This window comes from Dipodomys merriami, unplaced genomic scaffold (genome assembly GCF_024711535.1).
Source record: "Dipodomys merriami isolate MVZ:Mamm:240054 unplaced genomic scaffold, mDipMer1.0.p SCAF_60, whole genome shotgun sequence".
Classification (NCBI taxonomy): domain Eukaryota; kingdom Metazoa; phylum Chordata; class Mammalia; order Rodentia; family Heteromyidae; genus Dipodomys; species Dipodomys merriami.
The window spans coordinates 1231702-1249621 of NW_027206180.1; the positions used below are offsets into that span (position 1 = coordinate 1231702).

At 49.7% G+C, this 17920-nt stretch overlaps 1 protein-coding gene across 1 annotated transcript in view; it reads right to left on the reverse strand.

Moving 5' to 3' along the window:
- LOC138814512 (bMERB domain-containing protein 1) overlaps positions 1-17920 on the reverse strand; it is a 43190-nt gene that overhangs the window by 1848 nt on the left and 23422 nt on the right. The window contains exons 2-5 of the mRNA XM_070003438.1: positions 11011-11134; positions 3307-3380; positions 2568-2682; positions 1477-1559 (exon numbers count right to left, since the gene is read on the reverse strand). Of these exons, the coding sequence (XP_069859539.1) occupies positions 1477-1559; positions 2568-2682; positions 3307-3380; positions 11011-11134 (396 nt within the window). The remainder of the gene's footprint in view (positions 1-1476; positions 1560-2567; positions 2683-3306; positions 3381-11010; positions 11135-17920) is intronic.

The following is a 17920-nucleotide window of genomic DNA, read 5'->3' on the forward strand; positions in this document are numbered from 1 at the left end:
CTTTTTCACTGAATGGCTGGTGCTCTACCACTTGAACTAGGCCTCCAGTTCTAATATTTTGCTGGTTAATTGGAGATGAGTCTCATGGACTTTGCTGGCTTTGAACTATGATCTTCAGATCTCAGCTCTCTGCATCACTAGGTTTACAGGTATAAGCCACCAGCACGCAGCTTTAATTTGTTTTTATAATATTTCTTTTCTTCTTAGTGCTGTTGAAGTTCTCACTCAAGATCTTGTGCTTCCTAAGTAAACATTCCACCACCTTAGCCACACTTCAGTACCTATTTTGTTGACTCATATATTCAATATTGACTGACTGATTTAGCAGTTGTGGAGTGAGGATTCAGGGCCTTACGTTTACTGCGTCTCTGTATTTAATCCATTGCGTTTTTAGTTCATTGGCAATCATGTTTTCACGAGGCTAACTTTTTGCAGTTTTATTCATTCTTTTTCCACATCCTCGTATTTCGTTTTTGATTTCTTCTGTCTTTAATATTTCAAACATATTTACGATCTCTTTAAGATAGTCTAAGGTGGGTGCTTGAACGGTCATTCCCTTTGTTATATTTACCAAGTCTGCTCATTGGCTCAATTCTTCATGGGTTGTTTTTGTTTTTGTTTTTAAATTTTAGTGCGATCTCATCTTCATGGGGGTTGTTCTGGCTCATCTTCACGGGAGGCTGGGACCGTCTGATTACCACGTCAACATTCTCATAGATGCTGGGGGCCCCTGGAGAAAGGGTTTGCATTTGTACCACTTCCCAAACATATTTCACATGAAATGCTTCTGCTCTGGGTGTGTCATAACTCTTAACGTCCTGAGAGAGGTACTTCCGGCTCTTGGAGATTCCAGCCCTTATAAGAGGCCAGAGTTCCCCAAATCTCAATGGCCACCGATCACACGCCAAGCCCTGTGATTGCCAGGACCAGCTACATAGATTGGGGGGTTCAGAGCAGAATAAAAAATCAGAGTCTCTATTTCAAGCATTAAAGAATTTCAGTGGGCACCAGGGGCTCATTCCTGTAATCCTAGTGACTCAAGAGGCTGAGATCTGAGGATCACCGTTGAAAGCCAGCCCGGGCAGAAAAGTCCAAGAGACCGTCTCCAATTAATGCCAAAAAAAAAAAAAAAAAAAAAGCCAGAAGTAAAGCTGCTCAAGTGGTAGAGTGCTAGCCTTGTGCACAAAAGCTCAGAGTCAGAGTGCCTAAGTTCAAGCCCTAAGGATCAGAAGAAAAAAAGAAAAGAAATGAAATGAAAATTTTCAAGGTAGCAATGAACTAAGCATGGAGTCCTTCTCCGATGAGCTGGGGGAAATGGCACGGGCTACAGGCCTGTGAACTTGGCTCCCATGCAGCCAGCCCTGCTCAGGTTTGATCTCTAGGAAGTGTTTGATGCTGGCCCTCTGACTCTAGCAGGCACCTGCTTGAAATCTCCTTTTCCCTTTTATGGGACAGTAGGAAATACGGTAAACTCACTGGCTGGAGATTTGGTTACTTTGTCTAGAGGTTTTAACTTGATTCTCAGGAAATCTGCCATTTCTTTGTCTTCTTCTTGCTCCCTGGAAAGGCAGGGGTGCAGAAGAGAAAAGTACAGTCAGCAAAGAAAAAAAAATAACTAGAAACCAGTGAAGTGAAGCTATCACAGGCCATAAAACCCAAGGATGGGGCTTTTGTGAGGAGTGCTTAGTCCTGTTCTAAAGTAGAGATCTATCAACAACGGGTAAATAAGCCAACCCAGCTCTACAGGGACAGTCCAGGGCAGAAGCAGGGACTTTCTAGAACTCAGCTTCCCTGGTGGAAGTTCAGTGAACTGTGTACCTTTCAAGCCACACATCACCTGAGCTCCTCCGATGTGTGTGGCAGGTCTCAGAAAACAAGAGCTGAAGTCACCTCAGCTCTTCAAGGCGGCCAGGAATTAACTAGGTGGGCCCAGCCCAGCTGATGTAGACAAAGCTCATTCCAGGGGCCTTGGAGAGACACTTCCAAGATCACAGGGGAAAACAAGAGGAAGGTGTACTCTGCCAGGAGAGAGCTTTTGGCGGAGATGAAATCATTCAGGAATGGCTGTTCAGAGCTGAACCCAGGCCCTGCCTTCTCTGAGGCCTATAGCTTCACCCCGGCTCCAGGGCCTGGGGCGGTCCCTCTAGGTCAAGGGGGATGGGTGCAAATACATAGGGAAAGAACATCAGAGCCACGAATGTGAAGAATGGAAAGAACAAGGTGGGAAATGGAGAAGGCAGCCAGTCAGCACAGAGGGGTGGAGTCTTTAGAGACCACAAGAGAGGTGTAGCACAGTGGGAAGATGTGGGGCGCTCTGCCACGGGTTCTGTGATGGAACTCCCCACCGGGCACCTCAAAGTAGTGCTCAGCCAAGACACCCAGGCCTTTGCAGGACTTTCTGAATATGAAGCGGATCCTCCGGTCAGAAGGCTAGGATCTGTTTGGTTTCTGTGTCCGGGGAGAGGCTAGGCTTGTCAAGCAGGGCTGAGTCTCAGGTGATGATGGGATTGGAGGACAGGTGGAAGGGTGGACTTAGGCAGCCGACTAGGACCATGCGGCCCACTCACCTTAACCGTTCTACCTCTGCGTCGTCCACCAAGAAATCTCTCTTCTGGACCAGTTTATGGATCTTCTGAATAAGCTCATCCTCTCTCTGCTTCTGTAGCTTGGTCTTTTCTTTTTCTGGGGTGAAGAAAAACATTGTTAAAGACAATTAAAATAATTGAAGCCGGGCGCTGGTGGCTCACGCCTGTCATCCTAGCTACTCAGGAGACTGAGATCTGAGGATCGTGGTTCAAAGCCAGCCAGGGAAGATTCCTCCTTGAGACTCTCTATCTCCAATTAGCCACCAGAAAACCTGAAGTGGAGCTGTGGCTCCAAGTGGTAGAGTGCTTGAGTGAAAAGAAACCTCAGGGACAGCACCCAAGCCGTGAGTTCAAGCCCCACAACCAACAAAAAAGAAAGAAGGAAAAGGAGGGGAGGAAGGGAGGGAAAAGAAAAAACAAAGAATGAGAAAGAGAGAGAAATGGAAACAATGTGGGCAAGAGAGAAAGCGAGCGAGAGAGTTGAGTATCAGGTATGGTAACACATACCTATAATCCTAGTACTTGGGAGGCTGAAGGAGGATTGTAAGGTCCAGTCCAGCCTGGGATACTATAAGTTAAGACTATCTCAAAACAAAACAAAAAGAAATCGTTGGAAGTCTTCTAGACCTGGGGGCTGGGGGGCGGTGGGGGTGAGTGGAGCAGTATAAGCAGAGCAGGTGAGGAGCCTGGAGCAGGTGTTAGCACTGGGTAAAGTCGTTACCTGGGATGGCGACCAAGTTCTGCAGCTCCTGTTTCAAGTCCATGATGTCTTTGCACAGCTGGATGTCATCCATCCTGGGGGGATACAGGACACCACGCAGGTTAAAAGACACAGCACGCACACCCAGCCCCTCCCTGCTTTAAGAACAGAGGCTCAGTGGGAGCAGGCCTGCCCTCGTTAATAAAGGCCAGTGCCTGCTGTGTGGGGCCGCTGGCTGGACTGAGTTTCGCCTGGGTGACTGCAGGAGGACCCTGCCGGATCCGTCTGTGTGAATGTTTCCACTGGAAGTTGCACTTGCCAGCCTCATGAAAGCACCACTGTGGCAGCCAGGAGAGAAGGGGGCCATGACACCATAGCGTCGCCAAACCATCCCTGCAGAGGATTGGATGCGGGATGTCCTGAAGATGACCTCCACATCGACGGGACACACAGAGAGCCCACACCTCCCGCAGAGGTTTCAAATCACCGACACCATACGAACGCTGTGTAAACAGATGTTAGAGCCCATCATGCAGGAGAGAATGACACGATGCGAAAGTCTGGACGTGTGCAGTATAGACACAATTGCTGGTCCTGAAGCTTGAACTCAGGCCCTGGCCACTGTCCCTGAGCTTTTTTTTTTTCTTTTTGCTCAAAATTGGTGTTCTACCACTTGAACCACAGCTCTCCACTTCCAACTTTTTGGTGGTTGACTAGTGTACATGGTCTTTTCTGCCCCAGGCTGGCTTTACATCACTGATCCTCAGATCTCAGCCTCCTGAGTAGCTAGAATGACAGATGCGAGCCATGGTACGCAGCTTACACAAAGTTTGGCTTTTCTTGTCCTCTCCCTCCCTCCTTGCCTCCCCTCCCCCACCCCCACCCCCGAATCTGTGGTCCGTGGTTGGTTTTTAAATTCTGTGGGTGTGGGTGTGGTTTTTAAATCCTGGGACATGGAAGGCGGGCTGTGCTTCAGGGCCTCTGAGGAGGAGATGGCGTGTGTCCTTTTGGTGATCCATCCTATTCTGCTTCTGAAAATGATCTGGGGAAGCCAAAGGGGAGCATTAAAATTCTCCTTTTCCCAGGGTGGTGACAGGTAACAGGGCTACGCTGGTCCACACTGCTAGCGAGAGCAAGCCCATGATGAGATTCAGCCCTGCCATGTGAAGTGCACCTGTGTACTTTACCTTTCTTCCCCTCTCTCCCACCCCCCACCCCCCCCCCCCACACACACATACACACTCTTCAGCATTTTCATCCGCAGCCTGGTTGGTTGGCTTCTTTGTGGGTGGGGCCTCTGCCCGTGGCAGCTCCACCCTCCTCCCAGCTTTCCAGCTAGAGGCAGGAACTTCTGGCTTCAACCTATAATCTCTCGCTGCCAGAGACACGCCAGTCATTAATCAAGCTCTGCCCTGGAACATCCTAGCAGGTGGCAGCTGCTACGAACGAGCCAGGCTTGCCCAGAGGGGCTCAGACTGTTCCTGTGGGTTTCTTTAGCAATCGTTCAACTGGAGACCTTCCAGAATCCTCCACAAGTAACTCAGAGATTGAGCTCCATTCGTGGTCCCTTGGTCTCCGAGGACAATAGGAGTTATATTCGGTTGTTGCATCAGCGTGGATTGTGTGTGGGGGGTGTCGAGTGGGTAGATTCCAGGCAGGCTGATAAATCCTGTAGGGCTCAGACAGTGACCCTGGCCAAAAATAAGCCCTGCTCAAGTTCAGAAATGTTGGGTTCCAACTCAAAGCCTTTCTTGATAATTATGGGAGGATGAGAGAGGAAAAGCAAGGATACAAGTCTGGGATGTGGAGAAGAGGAGGAAGGGATGTCTAAGCTTGGGGATGGAACACTGGTTTGGGGTATGTAGGTCCCCAGCTCAAGTCAGATGACCTTAGGCAGGTCATTTGTCTCTCTGGACCTCTGTGGCCTCATGCATGAAAAGTGGGGGTTCACTGACTCCCACCCCCCCAAAGACCTCCCTCTGCCAGCAGAAAGGCCATAACCTGCTTCTACCCACCCAGATGGGAGCGAGTTCTCAGTTCTGTTCTTCATATTGACTGGCTGCCGTCTAGTTCTAAGCTACATTTGTGTGTGTGTGTGTGTGTGTGTGTGTGTATGTGTGTGTGTGTGTGTGTGTGTGTGGTGCTGGGGGTTGAACTCAGGACCTTATGCTTACAAAACAAGACAACTCTACCCCTGAGCTACATCTCTGGCCATTTTCTGGGCTGTCAGTGACTTCCATAAGTGCCTTCCAGGCTTGGCCTGGGTGCTATCACAGCTGAAAAGGAACCAAGGGTATTTTCACTTAAGTCACACCTAGAGCTAACCCTAATGGCACAGAATGAGCCGCCTGTCTCCTGCTAAGGTGAAGGAATAGATGCATTTGCTCAGCTTTTGCTGACTTTCTGAGCTCACAGGCAGGTGCAGTAAGCTGAGACGTCTCCAGGAGCCCCTGGACGCAGTCATTTCTCAGCATCAAGCTGGAGACCCGGAGGCCGGAAGTGAGCAAGCCAGGAGGCTGGACCCTCTCTGACTCTCATTTATTATCTCTGTGTTCACCTCTATCAGTGTCAATCACGGATGTGGGTCTTGAACTCAGGGCCTGGGCACTGTCCTTGAGCTTTTTTACTCAAAGATAGTGCTCTATCAGACAGGAAATTTCATGAGATTCTTATTTCCAGTTAGCCACCAAAAAAGCCAAAAGTGGAGCTGTGGCTTAAGGGGTGGAGCTCCAGACTTGAGCAAAAAAATCTCAGGGACAGCACCCAGGCCTTGAGTTCAAGCCCCAGGACAGTACCAAAAAAGAAAGAAGAAAGGAAAAAGGAAGGAAGGAAGGAAAGAAAAAGAGAGAGAAAAGAAGCAAGCAAGTGAGCCCAGTTAGGAAAATAATGATCCACTTTTGCAAACTGCATATACATTGAGAAAAGAAAAACCTATTCCAAATATTGCAATGGTTATTTTGAAGGAATATTTAATTCCTTTATTTGTTTTCCTGTATGTTTCATTTCCATTTTTATACTAAGCCTGTATCATGATTTTAGTTTTACTTTTTTTTAATAAAAAAAAAAAGTGTAGCCAGGCGCTGGTGGCTCACACCTGTCATCTTAGCTACTCAGGAGGCTGAGATCTGAGGATTGCAGTTCAAAGCCAGCCCAGGCAGAAAAGTCCCTGTGAGACTCTGATCTCCAATTAACCACTCAAAAACTGGAAGTAGCACTGTGGCTCAAGGGCTAGATTGCTAACCTTGAGCACAAAGAAGCACCCAGGCCCTGAGTTCAAGACCTACACTGACCCATCCCCCCCCCCAAAAAAAGGCCCAGGGCCTCTTGGATGCCAAGCACACACTGTACCATTGAGTTACAGCTCTAGTTTTTATCTGGGTTTTTACTTATTTATTTATTTAGTCTTTTCTGGTACTTTACTGGGGTTCGAACCTAGGATGTTGTACTTAGTAGGCAAGCGCTTTGTCACTGAGCTGCATTCCAGCCCTTTATTTTATCTTATGTTTTGAGACCGAGTTTCACTGTGTAGCCAAGTCTGGCCTTGAACTCACGATCCTCTTGTCTCCATCTCCTAAGTGCTGGGATAATAGGCAGGTGCCATCATACTGGGCCTCTCTGGATGATTTTTAATGACCTACTCTTCTTTCTCTGAGGTCCAGCATGGCCAGTCTTGGGGGGGGGCCAAGGCCCCAGCCGCTGCCCCTCTGCGCCATGTCATCTGAGCCTCATCTCTAGTTATCAAGCCTGGAGTTCAGCGACACCATTCTCCAAGTCATTGCCCAACTCCTCCCCCCAAATCAGAGCACTCTTGTCTCCTGTTACTTCCTTGAACCCAGCCCAGGACCTCCTTCTGGAAGCTTCCTGGTGCTCCCAGGCTACCTCAGTACCCCTCTAACGACTACCTCACCATTTGGCTCTCTCCCTAAGCAGACTGAGCCCCCACCTCCACCCCTGTTAAGGGACCGTGGCTTGTCTGTGGTGATGACCGCCCCTGGTGGTCAGTCTGTGCGGGTGGGGGCAGACAGGCAGGTGGGCGGGGGATGCAGAGTCCCGGGTTTCCTGGAAACAAGGCCTAGAGACCCCAAGTGCAGGTGGAAAATTTTCAGATCTCATGAGAGACACTCCAAGGGGACAATAGCATCATCAAAGCAGTGAGTCACCCACGGAGAAATCCAATTAGACATCCTGCTTAGCATTCTCCCATCCACACTGCTGCTATTCTGAGCTGCTTCTGTGTGTTCAATTGACTGTCACCTGCCTAGTGCCCAGGCTGGGCCCTTCACTTCTGCTGATACCAGCAACAGCTAATCAACAGTGCCCAGGCTGGCCTGTGGCTTCTTTGATACCAGCAAGAGCGAATACTCAGTGGGCAACTTCTTGCCACGCTGAAACTGGTCCCCACACCTTCTTGTGCAATCCTCAGTCTATACAGCAGGTATTTTGCCTACTGTCTCTGCCTCCTGCGTGCTGGGATTATAGGCATAGGCCACCATGCCCAGCCCTATACAGCTTGCTCCCAATAGATACAGCCGACATAAATGTGTGCTTGCCAGTAAATAGCCAGTAGCTATTCTAGATGAATGACTACGTGAAATATGGCTGGCGCCACTAAGAGATTGCATTTGGAAGTTTTATTTTCATTCTTTGCAATGGCAGTAGACCGCTGGCTGAGAGCAGTCCTAGAGGTCTTTCCAGAAGTAAAGGTGCAGGTTCTAAAATAAGCTTGCTCTTCTTTACTAGGGGTCGATGCCCTGGGATTTGGGTGGGCTTGAACTGTTGTCCCCCATTGCTCACAGGTTGAAGTTGTGAGCCCCTTTTGGAGGCGCTGGTAGCTCATGCCTGTAATCCTAGCTACTGAGAAGGCTGAGGTCTGTGGAGGGTGGTTCGAAGCCAGCTCGGGCTGAGAAATTCATGAGATTTTTATCTCTAAGAAACTACCAACAAAGCCAGAAATGGAGCTGTGGCCCAAGTGATAGAATGCTTGCTAGCCTTGAGCAAAAGAAGTTCAGAGACAGCACCCAGGCCCTGAGTTTAAGCCTCACGACCGACAACAACAACAATTAAACAAAAATAGGATCTCATGTTTATTCTTGGGCCAGCCTGGACTGTCATCCTCCTATTTACACTTTCTGTGGAGCTGAAAGGTGTGAAGCACCACATTTAGCTTTTTATTGGTTAAGATGAGGCTTCATGAACTTTATGCCTGAGCTGGCCTGGAAATACAATCTCTGCCTCCCAAGTAGCTGGGATTACAGGCATAAGACACCATGCACACAGCTCTTAAACCTTGTTCTGAGCACAGAAGACAAACCAAGCAGGAGGCTCCTTGCATTCAGAGCCCTAATCTGGAATTGTCTCCCCTCTCTCCTGTCTGTAGCCTCTCCGATCCTTTGCTGTTCCTTCTTCTGCTGCTCCTCAAATCCTTGTCTATTTTGTTCAAGGCAACTTGTGTTTTTTTTAGCTCTTCTGCAGGTAGTGTCACTCGCCTGTGTTGATATGCACCGGGGCTGTGGCAGGTGACCTGTTCTTAGCAGATGCTATTTTTAGCTGGAGTGCAACAGGTTAACGCACACTCCCCCGGTGTGGTTGAGACCTGTCGGGTTGCATAAACACAGGTGGTTTATTTTACTAGGACTTAAAGCTCTTCTTAACAGACTTCAAAATCACTGGCTCAGGAAAGGGAAAAGAAAAATGCAGGTGTCTGGAGAAAATCATCCCTAATGAAGTTTAGGCCCCCTGGCAAACCTGGATCTGATGATTGAGCAGTAGAGCCGTCGGAGAGTGAATTCATCACTCGGCTGCTCTGATTCCCAGTGACTCTGGGGTGAGGGCTGTCTATATGCAGAAAGGAGGAGGGCTGGGCAGAGCTCGGTGGTAGAGTGCTCACCTGGCATGCGTGAGGCCCTAGGTTCCAGCCGCTCCTGCCCCCCAGAAAGCCCACCCATTTTTCATTCACTTGTCTTCCCTTGCTACAGCCTTCTCAGGGAGACCTCATCATCCTCATTGTAAAGATGGGAAGACTGAGACTTTCACTGGGCAAAATCTTTTTTTCTCTGGGACATACAGTTGATAAGAAGTCAAAAGGCTGGGCATGGTGACACATATCTGTAATCTCAGCTACAAGATGGGAGGATTGCAGTTCAACCTGAGCAAAAGCTATCAAGACCCTGTCTCGTGTACTGAGTGCCGGTGTATAAGCCCCACCACTTAGGAGGCTGAAATAGGAGGATCAGAGTTAAAGGTCAGCCCAGGCAAAAGCATGAGACCCTATTTGAAGACAAAGTAAAAGTAAAAACACTGAGACATGGCTCAAATGGTAGTGTGTAGCAACTATGAGGCACTAAGTTCAATCCCCATTGCTACCAAAGAAGAAGAGGAGGAGGAGGGGAGGGAAAAGAAGAACTAGAAGAGAAGGAGGAGAAGGGGGGAGGAGGAAGAGGAAAATGGAAGAGAAGAATAAATGGAAGAAGAGGAGGATGAATGAGGAGGAGGAGGAGAGCAACAACAATTAGATCCAAAACCAGTTGCAATGGAAGCCAAGACCTGGATGGACTTGATAAAAAGCCTGGGTTGTGCAATAATCTGTGATTTTACATTCCTGGTTGAGCGATAGGACGGCTCTGTGCCTCCGTTTCCTCATTGACAGACAAAATGGTTCCGTGTGATAATTATCTCCCTCTAGGGCTTTGGCTCCCCGCTGGCCCCTCTCCACCAGGCTCCCGGGGCCTGACCTTTGCTTCACACCACATGATTCACACTAAAAATCATATTCCTAGAGTTCGGTCCAGGGCTGCGCTCTTGAAATCTGCCCTCCCCGGACGCCTGGCGGCTCTGAATCTGACGGGCTGATTAAAAGCCACAACCGTCCCGAGTGAACGGGGAGAGGAGCGTGCGCGGCCCTTTCATGACGATCCCAGGAGTGGGCAGAAGATGGAGATAAGCGCTCCCTCCCGCTCGGAGGCAGAAGATGCTTCATTATCTGGCACCCAGATCAACAGCAGGAGCCGCTGATCTCAGAGCCGCAGAGAAGCCGGGCTGGGCAGCCAGAGCCTGCGGGAGTTATTAAAAGCTAATGATGTGACTCAGGGCTGGGATGAAGGGTGAGGAAATGAGTTGGAGGTGGCGGGCGGCCTCCGGGAGGGTGCCTGGATGCGATGGGACAGGATGGGAGAGGCGGGAGGCCGGGCATGGGGGGAGGGGTGGAGAGGCCAGGAGGAAAAGGAGGCCTCAGGTAGGAGGCTAAAGCAGAGGCTCTGATTTGTTCCAGTAAAGTCCATGGCATCACCCAGCCCCGGGAATGAGCTAGGAACAAGCCATGCTGTGCTCCAAGCATGGTGGCTCACGCCTGTAATCCCGGCTACTCAGAAGGCTGGGATCTGAGGATCGCTGTTCAAAGCCAGGCTGGGTAGTAAAATGTGTGCAACTCTTATCTCCAATGAACCAGCACACACACACACACACACACACACACACACACCAGAAGTGGAGCTGTGGTTCAAGTGGTAGAGCACCACTTGAGCAAAAGAAAAGCTAAAGATCAGCACCAGGGCCTGAGTTCAAGTCACACACACACACACACACACACACACACACACACACACACACACACACACAGAGTAATTGCTAAGTGTCTACTTCTCCAGGGCACCTCTCTGTTCTCCCCCCCACACCCCCTCACTTCCCCCCCACGCCTCCTCGTGTCCAAACACTGCCCCTAACACTCACATGAACCTGAGCTCTGACTCCCGGCGGACTAAAACCTCCCGGAGACGCTGGATCTTCGCCATCTCCAGCTCGATCTCCTCCGGCATCATGCTGGTCTCTGCCATAGAGATGACGTCCAGCTGACCTGTATCGCGGCGAGACACGCAGGAGTTAGCACCGGAGACCACGAGGGGGTTCGGTTTCACCAGTTCCTCTAGGGTGTGGTGGTGCACTTCTGGAATTCCGGTTCCCAGGAGGCAGAGGCTGCAGAGTGAGACCCTATCTCAAAGACAGAATTCCTGCAGGACAGGCTGGGTGTGCTCTTCTTGTTCGGGGACAGCCTGGAGGACCATTAGACGTGGCAGGGCCACGCATACCTAGATCTCTTTGCTTGTGAAGCAGCCCTTGAGGGCTAGGAAACACATTTGCCATGGTGCTATGGTTTGAATGGGGTTTGGTCCATCAGAACTCAGGTTGCAGCCTGGCACCGGTGGCTCATACCTGTCATCCTAGCTACTCAGGAGGCTGAGATCTGAGGATTGAGGTTTGAAGCCAGCCAGGGCAGGCAAGTCTGTGAGACTCTTATCTCCAGTGAGCCAACCAAAAACCAGAAGTGGAGCTATGGCCCAAAGCAGTAGAGTGCTAGCCTTGAGCAGAAAGAGCTCAGGGACAGCACCCAGGCTCTGAGTTCAAGCCCCAGGACTTGCACATAAAAATAATAATAAGCAAAAGGACTAGGGTATGGTAGAAGAGTGATTGAGGACTTACCTAGCAACCCCCAGTATTGCAAAAGATAAATAATAAAGTAACAGTAATGATATAATATAAAAATTAAAAATGACAGTCATTAAAAGGACTAATGCTGTTAAAAACCACCAACAACAGATAAATAAGCCACCTTCAGACTGTGCACAGAGGGGCCATTCCCAAGGAGTTCATTATGCATATGCAAATATCCTGAAATTGGGGGGTGGGGAAAGATCTGAGGTCTCAAATGCTTCTGATCTGACACACTCTGAATAAGGGATCTACAATCCAAGTGAAAAGTTTTATATATACAGATAGTACTGTCTCTCTCTCTCACACACACACACATTCACACATGCATGTGCACACACACACGCATGTGCACACACACACACATGCAGAGTTTTTAGTTGTTTTTAAAGACAAAATATGTACCCAAGTACTAGTAGTTCAAGCTACGAACCCATGCACGGCTGATGACGCGTTTGTGCACATGTGTGTCTGCACATCCGCCGTTAGGGAATAACACGATCTAATGTTGAAGACCTGCAGTCCTCGCCACAAAGCACTCTGCAGATCTCTTCCTCAGCGGCGGGGACAAAGCCTGGCTGGTTTTCTCTTTGTAGCCTGTTACAAATCGTTTCCCCAGCGGTGACCACATTTACTGATTTCCTGCTGTCCACCTCTACCTGCAGCCCTAAGGGGAGTGTCCCCAACGCAGACCCTTCGCACCTGTCTACGAGATCTGTGCAGGCTGCATTTCCACAGTGAATTGCCAGGTCTGTAATGGTGCCGTGTGTGTGTGTGTGTGTGTGTGTGTGTGTGTGTGTGTGTGTGTGTGTGTGTGTGTGTGTGTGTGTGTGTGTGTGTGTGTGTGTGTGTGTGTGTGTGTGTGTGTGCTGATCCTGGGGCTTGAACTCAGGACCTAGGCATTGTCCTTGAGCAAAAAAAAAAAAAAAAAAGCTCTCACAGATTTTGCTGCCCAGGCTGGTTTTGAACCTCAATCCTCAGATCTCAGCCTCCTGAGTAGCTAGCATGACAGGCGTGAGCCACCAGTGCCTGGCTTGTTTTTGTTTTTGTTTTTGTTTTGTAAGCTGCTTACCCTTGAGTCACCTAGTCTCTCAAGGGATTGTCCCATCTGCCACCTGCCTCCCACCCACCAATCAAAAGCATCAAGGCGGAAGGCCTGCACGGCCTCCCTTTGGGGACAGCCCAAATGGGACGCAGCTTCAAAACAAAAGTAAAATGAGAAAGTCAGGCGCCGGTGGCTCATGCCTGTCCATTTTCAATGGACGCCCAGATGGTGCTAGTATTTTTATTTTTATTTTGTTTTTGTTGATCGTGGGGCTTGAACTCTGGGCCTGGGCGCTGTCCCTCAGCGCCTCAGCTCACAGCGCCACGTCCGGCTTTTTCTGCTTATGTGGTGCTGAGGAATCGAACCCAGGGCCTCATGCATGCAAGGCAAGCGCTCTACCACTGAGCCACCTTCCCAGCCCCAGATTGTGCTATTATTATTCTCTCTCTCTCTGAAGGCTGTGGGCCACATCGCCTGTGTCCTGGGGATGGCTAAATGCACTCCTGGCTGTGGGTCTAACTCTCATATCACGTCGCAGTTCAGATGGGCAACCTGCTGTCGGGGGGGGGGGGGGAGAAGAAGGGGGGAGAAGATGCTCAAAATGGCAACACACAGCATTCATCACACCCCACGAGATGCCATTTCCCTCCCTCCTGGGGGAGGGCGGGGGCGGCTGCCTGGCTCCAGGTGTCACATTCAGCTCCACTTTAAACTGGGACAGAGGTGGCAACATTTCGCTCAGGGATGCTTTCCTGCCCATAGCAAAAGAAAGGAAGTCTCTTGACATTCGATCAGATCCTTCACAACTCCCTAGGCCCACGGGTCAAATCCAGCCTCAAATCCTATGTTGTAAGAGGTCTGTTTGTTTGTTGGGGGGAGGGCAGTGTGGCTTGAACTCAGGGCTTTGAATTTGCTTGTTCATCTGGTGCTCTACCACTTGAGCCATGCCTCCAGCCTGGCTTTTTTGCTGGTTATTTGGGAAATGGAGTCTTCCCGACTTGTCTGCTCCCAATTGGCTTCAAACTGCAATCTCTCGCTCCTCATCCAATCGCTGGGGTTACAGGTGGGAGCCACTGGCATCCAACTCTGTGTGGTTAAACTGTGTTAGCACACAGGTCATGCTTGCCTGTTTGAATTCACATGGTTGCTTTGGCACAACTACACTGCAGAACTGGTGGCTCACAAAGCCTCAAATATTGACTACAGGGGCTCTTACGGAAAAGTCTGCTAACCCTTGTCCTGGGTAGGGAAGATCCTGTGCTTTCTTCCCCCCCCCCCCCTCCCTACCCCGCCTCCAGTTTGAAGTTTAAAAAGGCTGAATTTACCTTAGTAACAAGAATAGTTAATATTTACAGAGCATTTGTCCTAAGCCAGGATCTGTGCATGGCCTCATCTAACCCCTAAGACAGGCCTAGAAGGTGAAAAGACTGTGGGCCCATCTCACAGATGACAGACATAAGGAGGAATAGGGGTGAGGTTTAAAATAGGATCTGGGTACCAGCCTGCTGCTCAGTGGGTCAGCGTGAAGTCCTGGGTTCTATTCCCATCCCTGCAAAAAACCAACAGATAAAGTCAAATGAGATCGGCCCCACTCCAGAACCCTTGTAATCTACCCTGCTGCTGTCAGGATCACCTTGTACTTGCACAGTATCACCACCGCTGTAATGTCGCCATCGTAACAGAGGAAACTGAGTCCAGGCTGAGCATCCCTAATCTAAAAACAGAGAAGGATCTAAAATACGCACGACCCCCCCCTACCCCAAATCAGAAAACCCTTTGGTGCATCCTGTATTCTGAGTCTTCACGTGAAGGTTATGCAAAATAGTCTCCATTCTGCAAACCTTCAAAATCTGGAACACTCCTGGTCCCAAGCATTCCACATAAGGGAGAGTCCACCTCTACTTTCAGCATTTTGCTGGTTAATTGGAGATAAGAGTCTCAGAGACATTCCTGCCTGGGCTGGCTTCAAACCGTGACCCTCAGCTCTTGGCTTCCTGAGGAGCTAGGATGACAGGTGAGAGCCACCAGCACCTAGCATGCTCTGTCTCCTTTAAGTAGAAACATGGCAACCCAATCAAACTCCAGCCTTTAAACTGCTCATTTCATGTCCCCTCACCCCCCAACCCTGCAAGTATCCACAGGAAGTTCTTCCTGGTATTCATCCCCAGAGACTCTTAAATACCAGGGAACTAGATCTGAGGCCTCTCACCGGGGAGTCAATATCGTGATGCATTTCCACAGGCTCCCAGTGGCATGCCAGCTCTGTTGCCATCCATCATCCTGCAGCACAGGAGCTCATGCCAGCCCCAGGCAGGCTACTCAGGGCTGGGCAGAGCCGCTCAGCTTCTCAGCGCTAATGTGTCATGCACAGAAGTTGCTTGCTCTTAATGAGTCGCCATTTCCCATGGAGGTAAGTAAACTGCCTTTAATTCACAAGCTTCTAGATGCTGGATCTCCCAGCCTGCCTTGCAAAGGAGGCTGCTGCTGGCACCTTCCTTTGCAGCGTGACCCCTCACCCAGTGTCCCAGTGTCCCTTCATGTCATACCCTGCAAGGTCACTCTGTAGCTGAGGGTACCTACTTTGCCTCCAGATCCTGGCAAAAGTTGTTATTCTGTACACAACCTGTGCACAGGTGTGTGTGCACACGTGTGCATGCATGCACACACATACAAGTACTGGGGCTTAAACTCAGGCAGAGCCAGGGTACTATCCCTTAGCTTGTCCACCCAAGCCTGGTGCTCTCCAGTTGAGCTACACTTCCATGTCCAGTTTTGTGGGTGGTTACTTGGAGATGAAAATCTCACAGACTTTCCTGCGTGAGCTGGCTTTGAACTTTGATCCTCAGATCTCAGCCTTCTGAGTAGCTGGAATTACAAGTGTGAGCCACCAGTGCCTAGCTTGTACTCCACCACCTCCACCACTACCCCTGCCTCTCCTGCCTCTTTTTTCATCTTCTCTGAGTTTCTGGGGTCTCAGCTTTACTTGATTTGTCTGCCCCCCCCCCAAGCAATCAGGGGTGTTATAGTTTGGTTTTGTTCTCTAAAGACCCCATGCATTAAAAACATGGTCCCCTGCTCAGGGCTTCTGGGAAGTGGGGTGAGAATTTAAGAGAGGTAGAGTCTAGTGTAGGAGGCCTTCTGGTCACTGGGAGTGTAACCTTGAATGGGGTGATAGAACCCCATCTCTTCTGGTCTCACTTCCCGACCATCAGATGAACCGCTTTGCTCTTCCGCAAGCTCCTACCATGATCTGCTACCCTGCCACAGGCCCAAAGCAATGGCGTCGATGGGCCATGGTTTGTTTGAACTTCTAACAGTCAGCCAAAGGAAACCCGATCTCTTTCTAAGTTGATTTGTCTCTGGCACTCTGTGATGCCTCGTCAGCATCTCCTAAGACACAGGTGCTGGTGGGGAAACACCTGGGTTCAAATCCTGGCTCTGCTTCTTTCCAACTGCTGACCTTGGGCAGATGAGCTGCTCTTGCTAAGCCTAGTGACTGAAGTCTGTACAATCCTGGGTCCAGGCGGCTTCTTTTCTTTGGTCATAGGGCACTTCACACCAGGGCCAGATTGTTCTGGAATGCCCTTTCCAAGGCTGAGAGTAATCACCTAATAATAAGCCTGGTGTCCCAATGGCTCTCCTGGAGCCAGTCTGCTGTGCCCAAGTGGGATTCCAGAAAGGTTTTCTTGGAATAATGGATGTGTTACCTCTGATGTGGGGCCTTGAAGGCCATGACCCGTGAGTCCCGGGAGATTATTCAACTATCTGCCTGTCAGGTCATTTCACTCCGTGTCCCTGACACTTCTGAATGACCTTCCAGGAGTCACCACGCCGCTGCGCTGACACGTCTCCCAACCCCAGCTGGAAAGGGCATGAATTGGTTTCAGAGGCCTTTTGGGGGACCTCATAATATCAGAAATATTGCTAGGAAACCGTGGGGGCTGCAGAATGAAAACCGTGAAGATTGAGGAGCCTGGAATAACAATAACTGTGACCCATTAAAATGGCCTAAGCAACTTAATATTGCTTTTTAGCATTTGATGGTTTATCCTATTATTCACCAATTCCCTTTCGGAAAGCTAGCCCTCCCCTCTCCCCCCTCTCCCTCTCCCCCACTTCCCTGCTCTGCAATTTCAGAAGGATGAATTCAGACCATTAGGAATCTAAGCCGAGCTGTGATTGGTGGTTCTCCTTAACACTCGTAGTCCACGAACCAATCAGAATAAGCAGAGAGGGTCCCGGGTCACCCAGAATGGTGAGAGAAGCAGATGGCAGCGTGAGGCGAAAATGCTGAGCGAGTGTGGCTGGGGTGGGGGTGGGGTGGGGATAAATTAGGACGGTCTCCTGTCATCTTTCGGTTAAAAAAAATCGCTTTGCTTGGAAATCACGAGGCTCGTTTCATCGCTCACACCCTGGGAAGAGGATGGAGCCATCCACTCTATGGGAAATAGGATTTCCATGTTAGACCAGCGTGGAGCCCAGGGAATCGTGGGAGATGTTTCTTTTGGTGAAGGGAAGGGATGACGGTCACACTGAAGGACCCCAAACAACCAGCCTGGGAGCCAGGGAGCCTCCACATTGGCTGCGTGCCCACACCAGAGAGACACGTTCGATGTCTTTGCAGAATGAAAGCCAAGATGGGAAAGGAGAGGGCATCAGGTTGAAGGTCCACCGCGGGCAAAAGGCGAGCCTCAAACAGAGAGGTTAACCCCACAGGCAGAGGTGTGCGGGCTGAAGAGGTGAGGGATGGTCTAGAATCATCTAGGATGCACAGTTTGTTTAGATTTCCTTGGGTTTTTACCCAATGTCCCTTTTCCGTGCCAGGATCCCTTCCAGAGCACCACAGGACATTTAGTCTACCTTCTCCTCTCAGGCTCCTCTTGGCTATTTATAGGCTGACCTTGAGCTGTGATCTTCCTGATCGAGCTATCTCTTAGCTCTGAAAGTCTCTCAGACTTTCCTTGTTCTAGACACTAACCTTCACGGTATTAAAGACCCTACTAAGGTATTTGTTGTTGTTGTTATTGCTGCTGAATTTCCCTTCATTGTGATTTTTAAAAATTTTCCCCCTGATAATTAGTGTTGAGGTTTCCCCCCCGCAAATGTTTT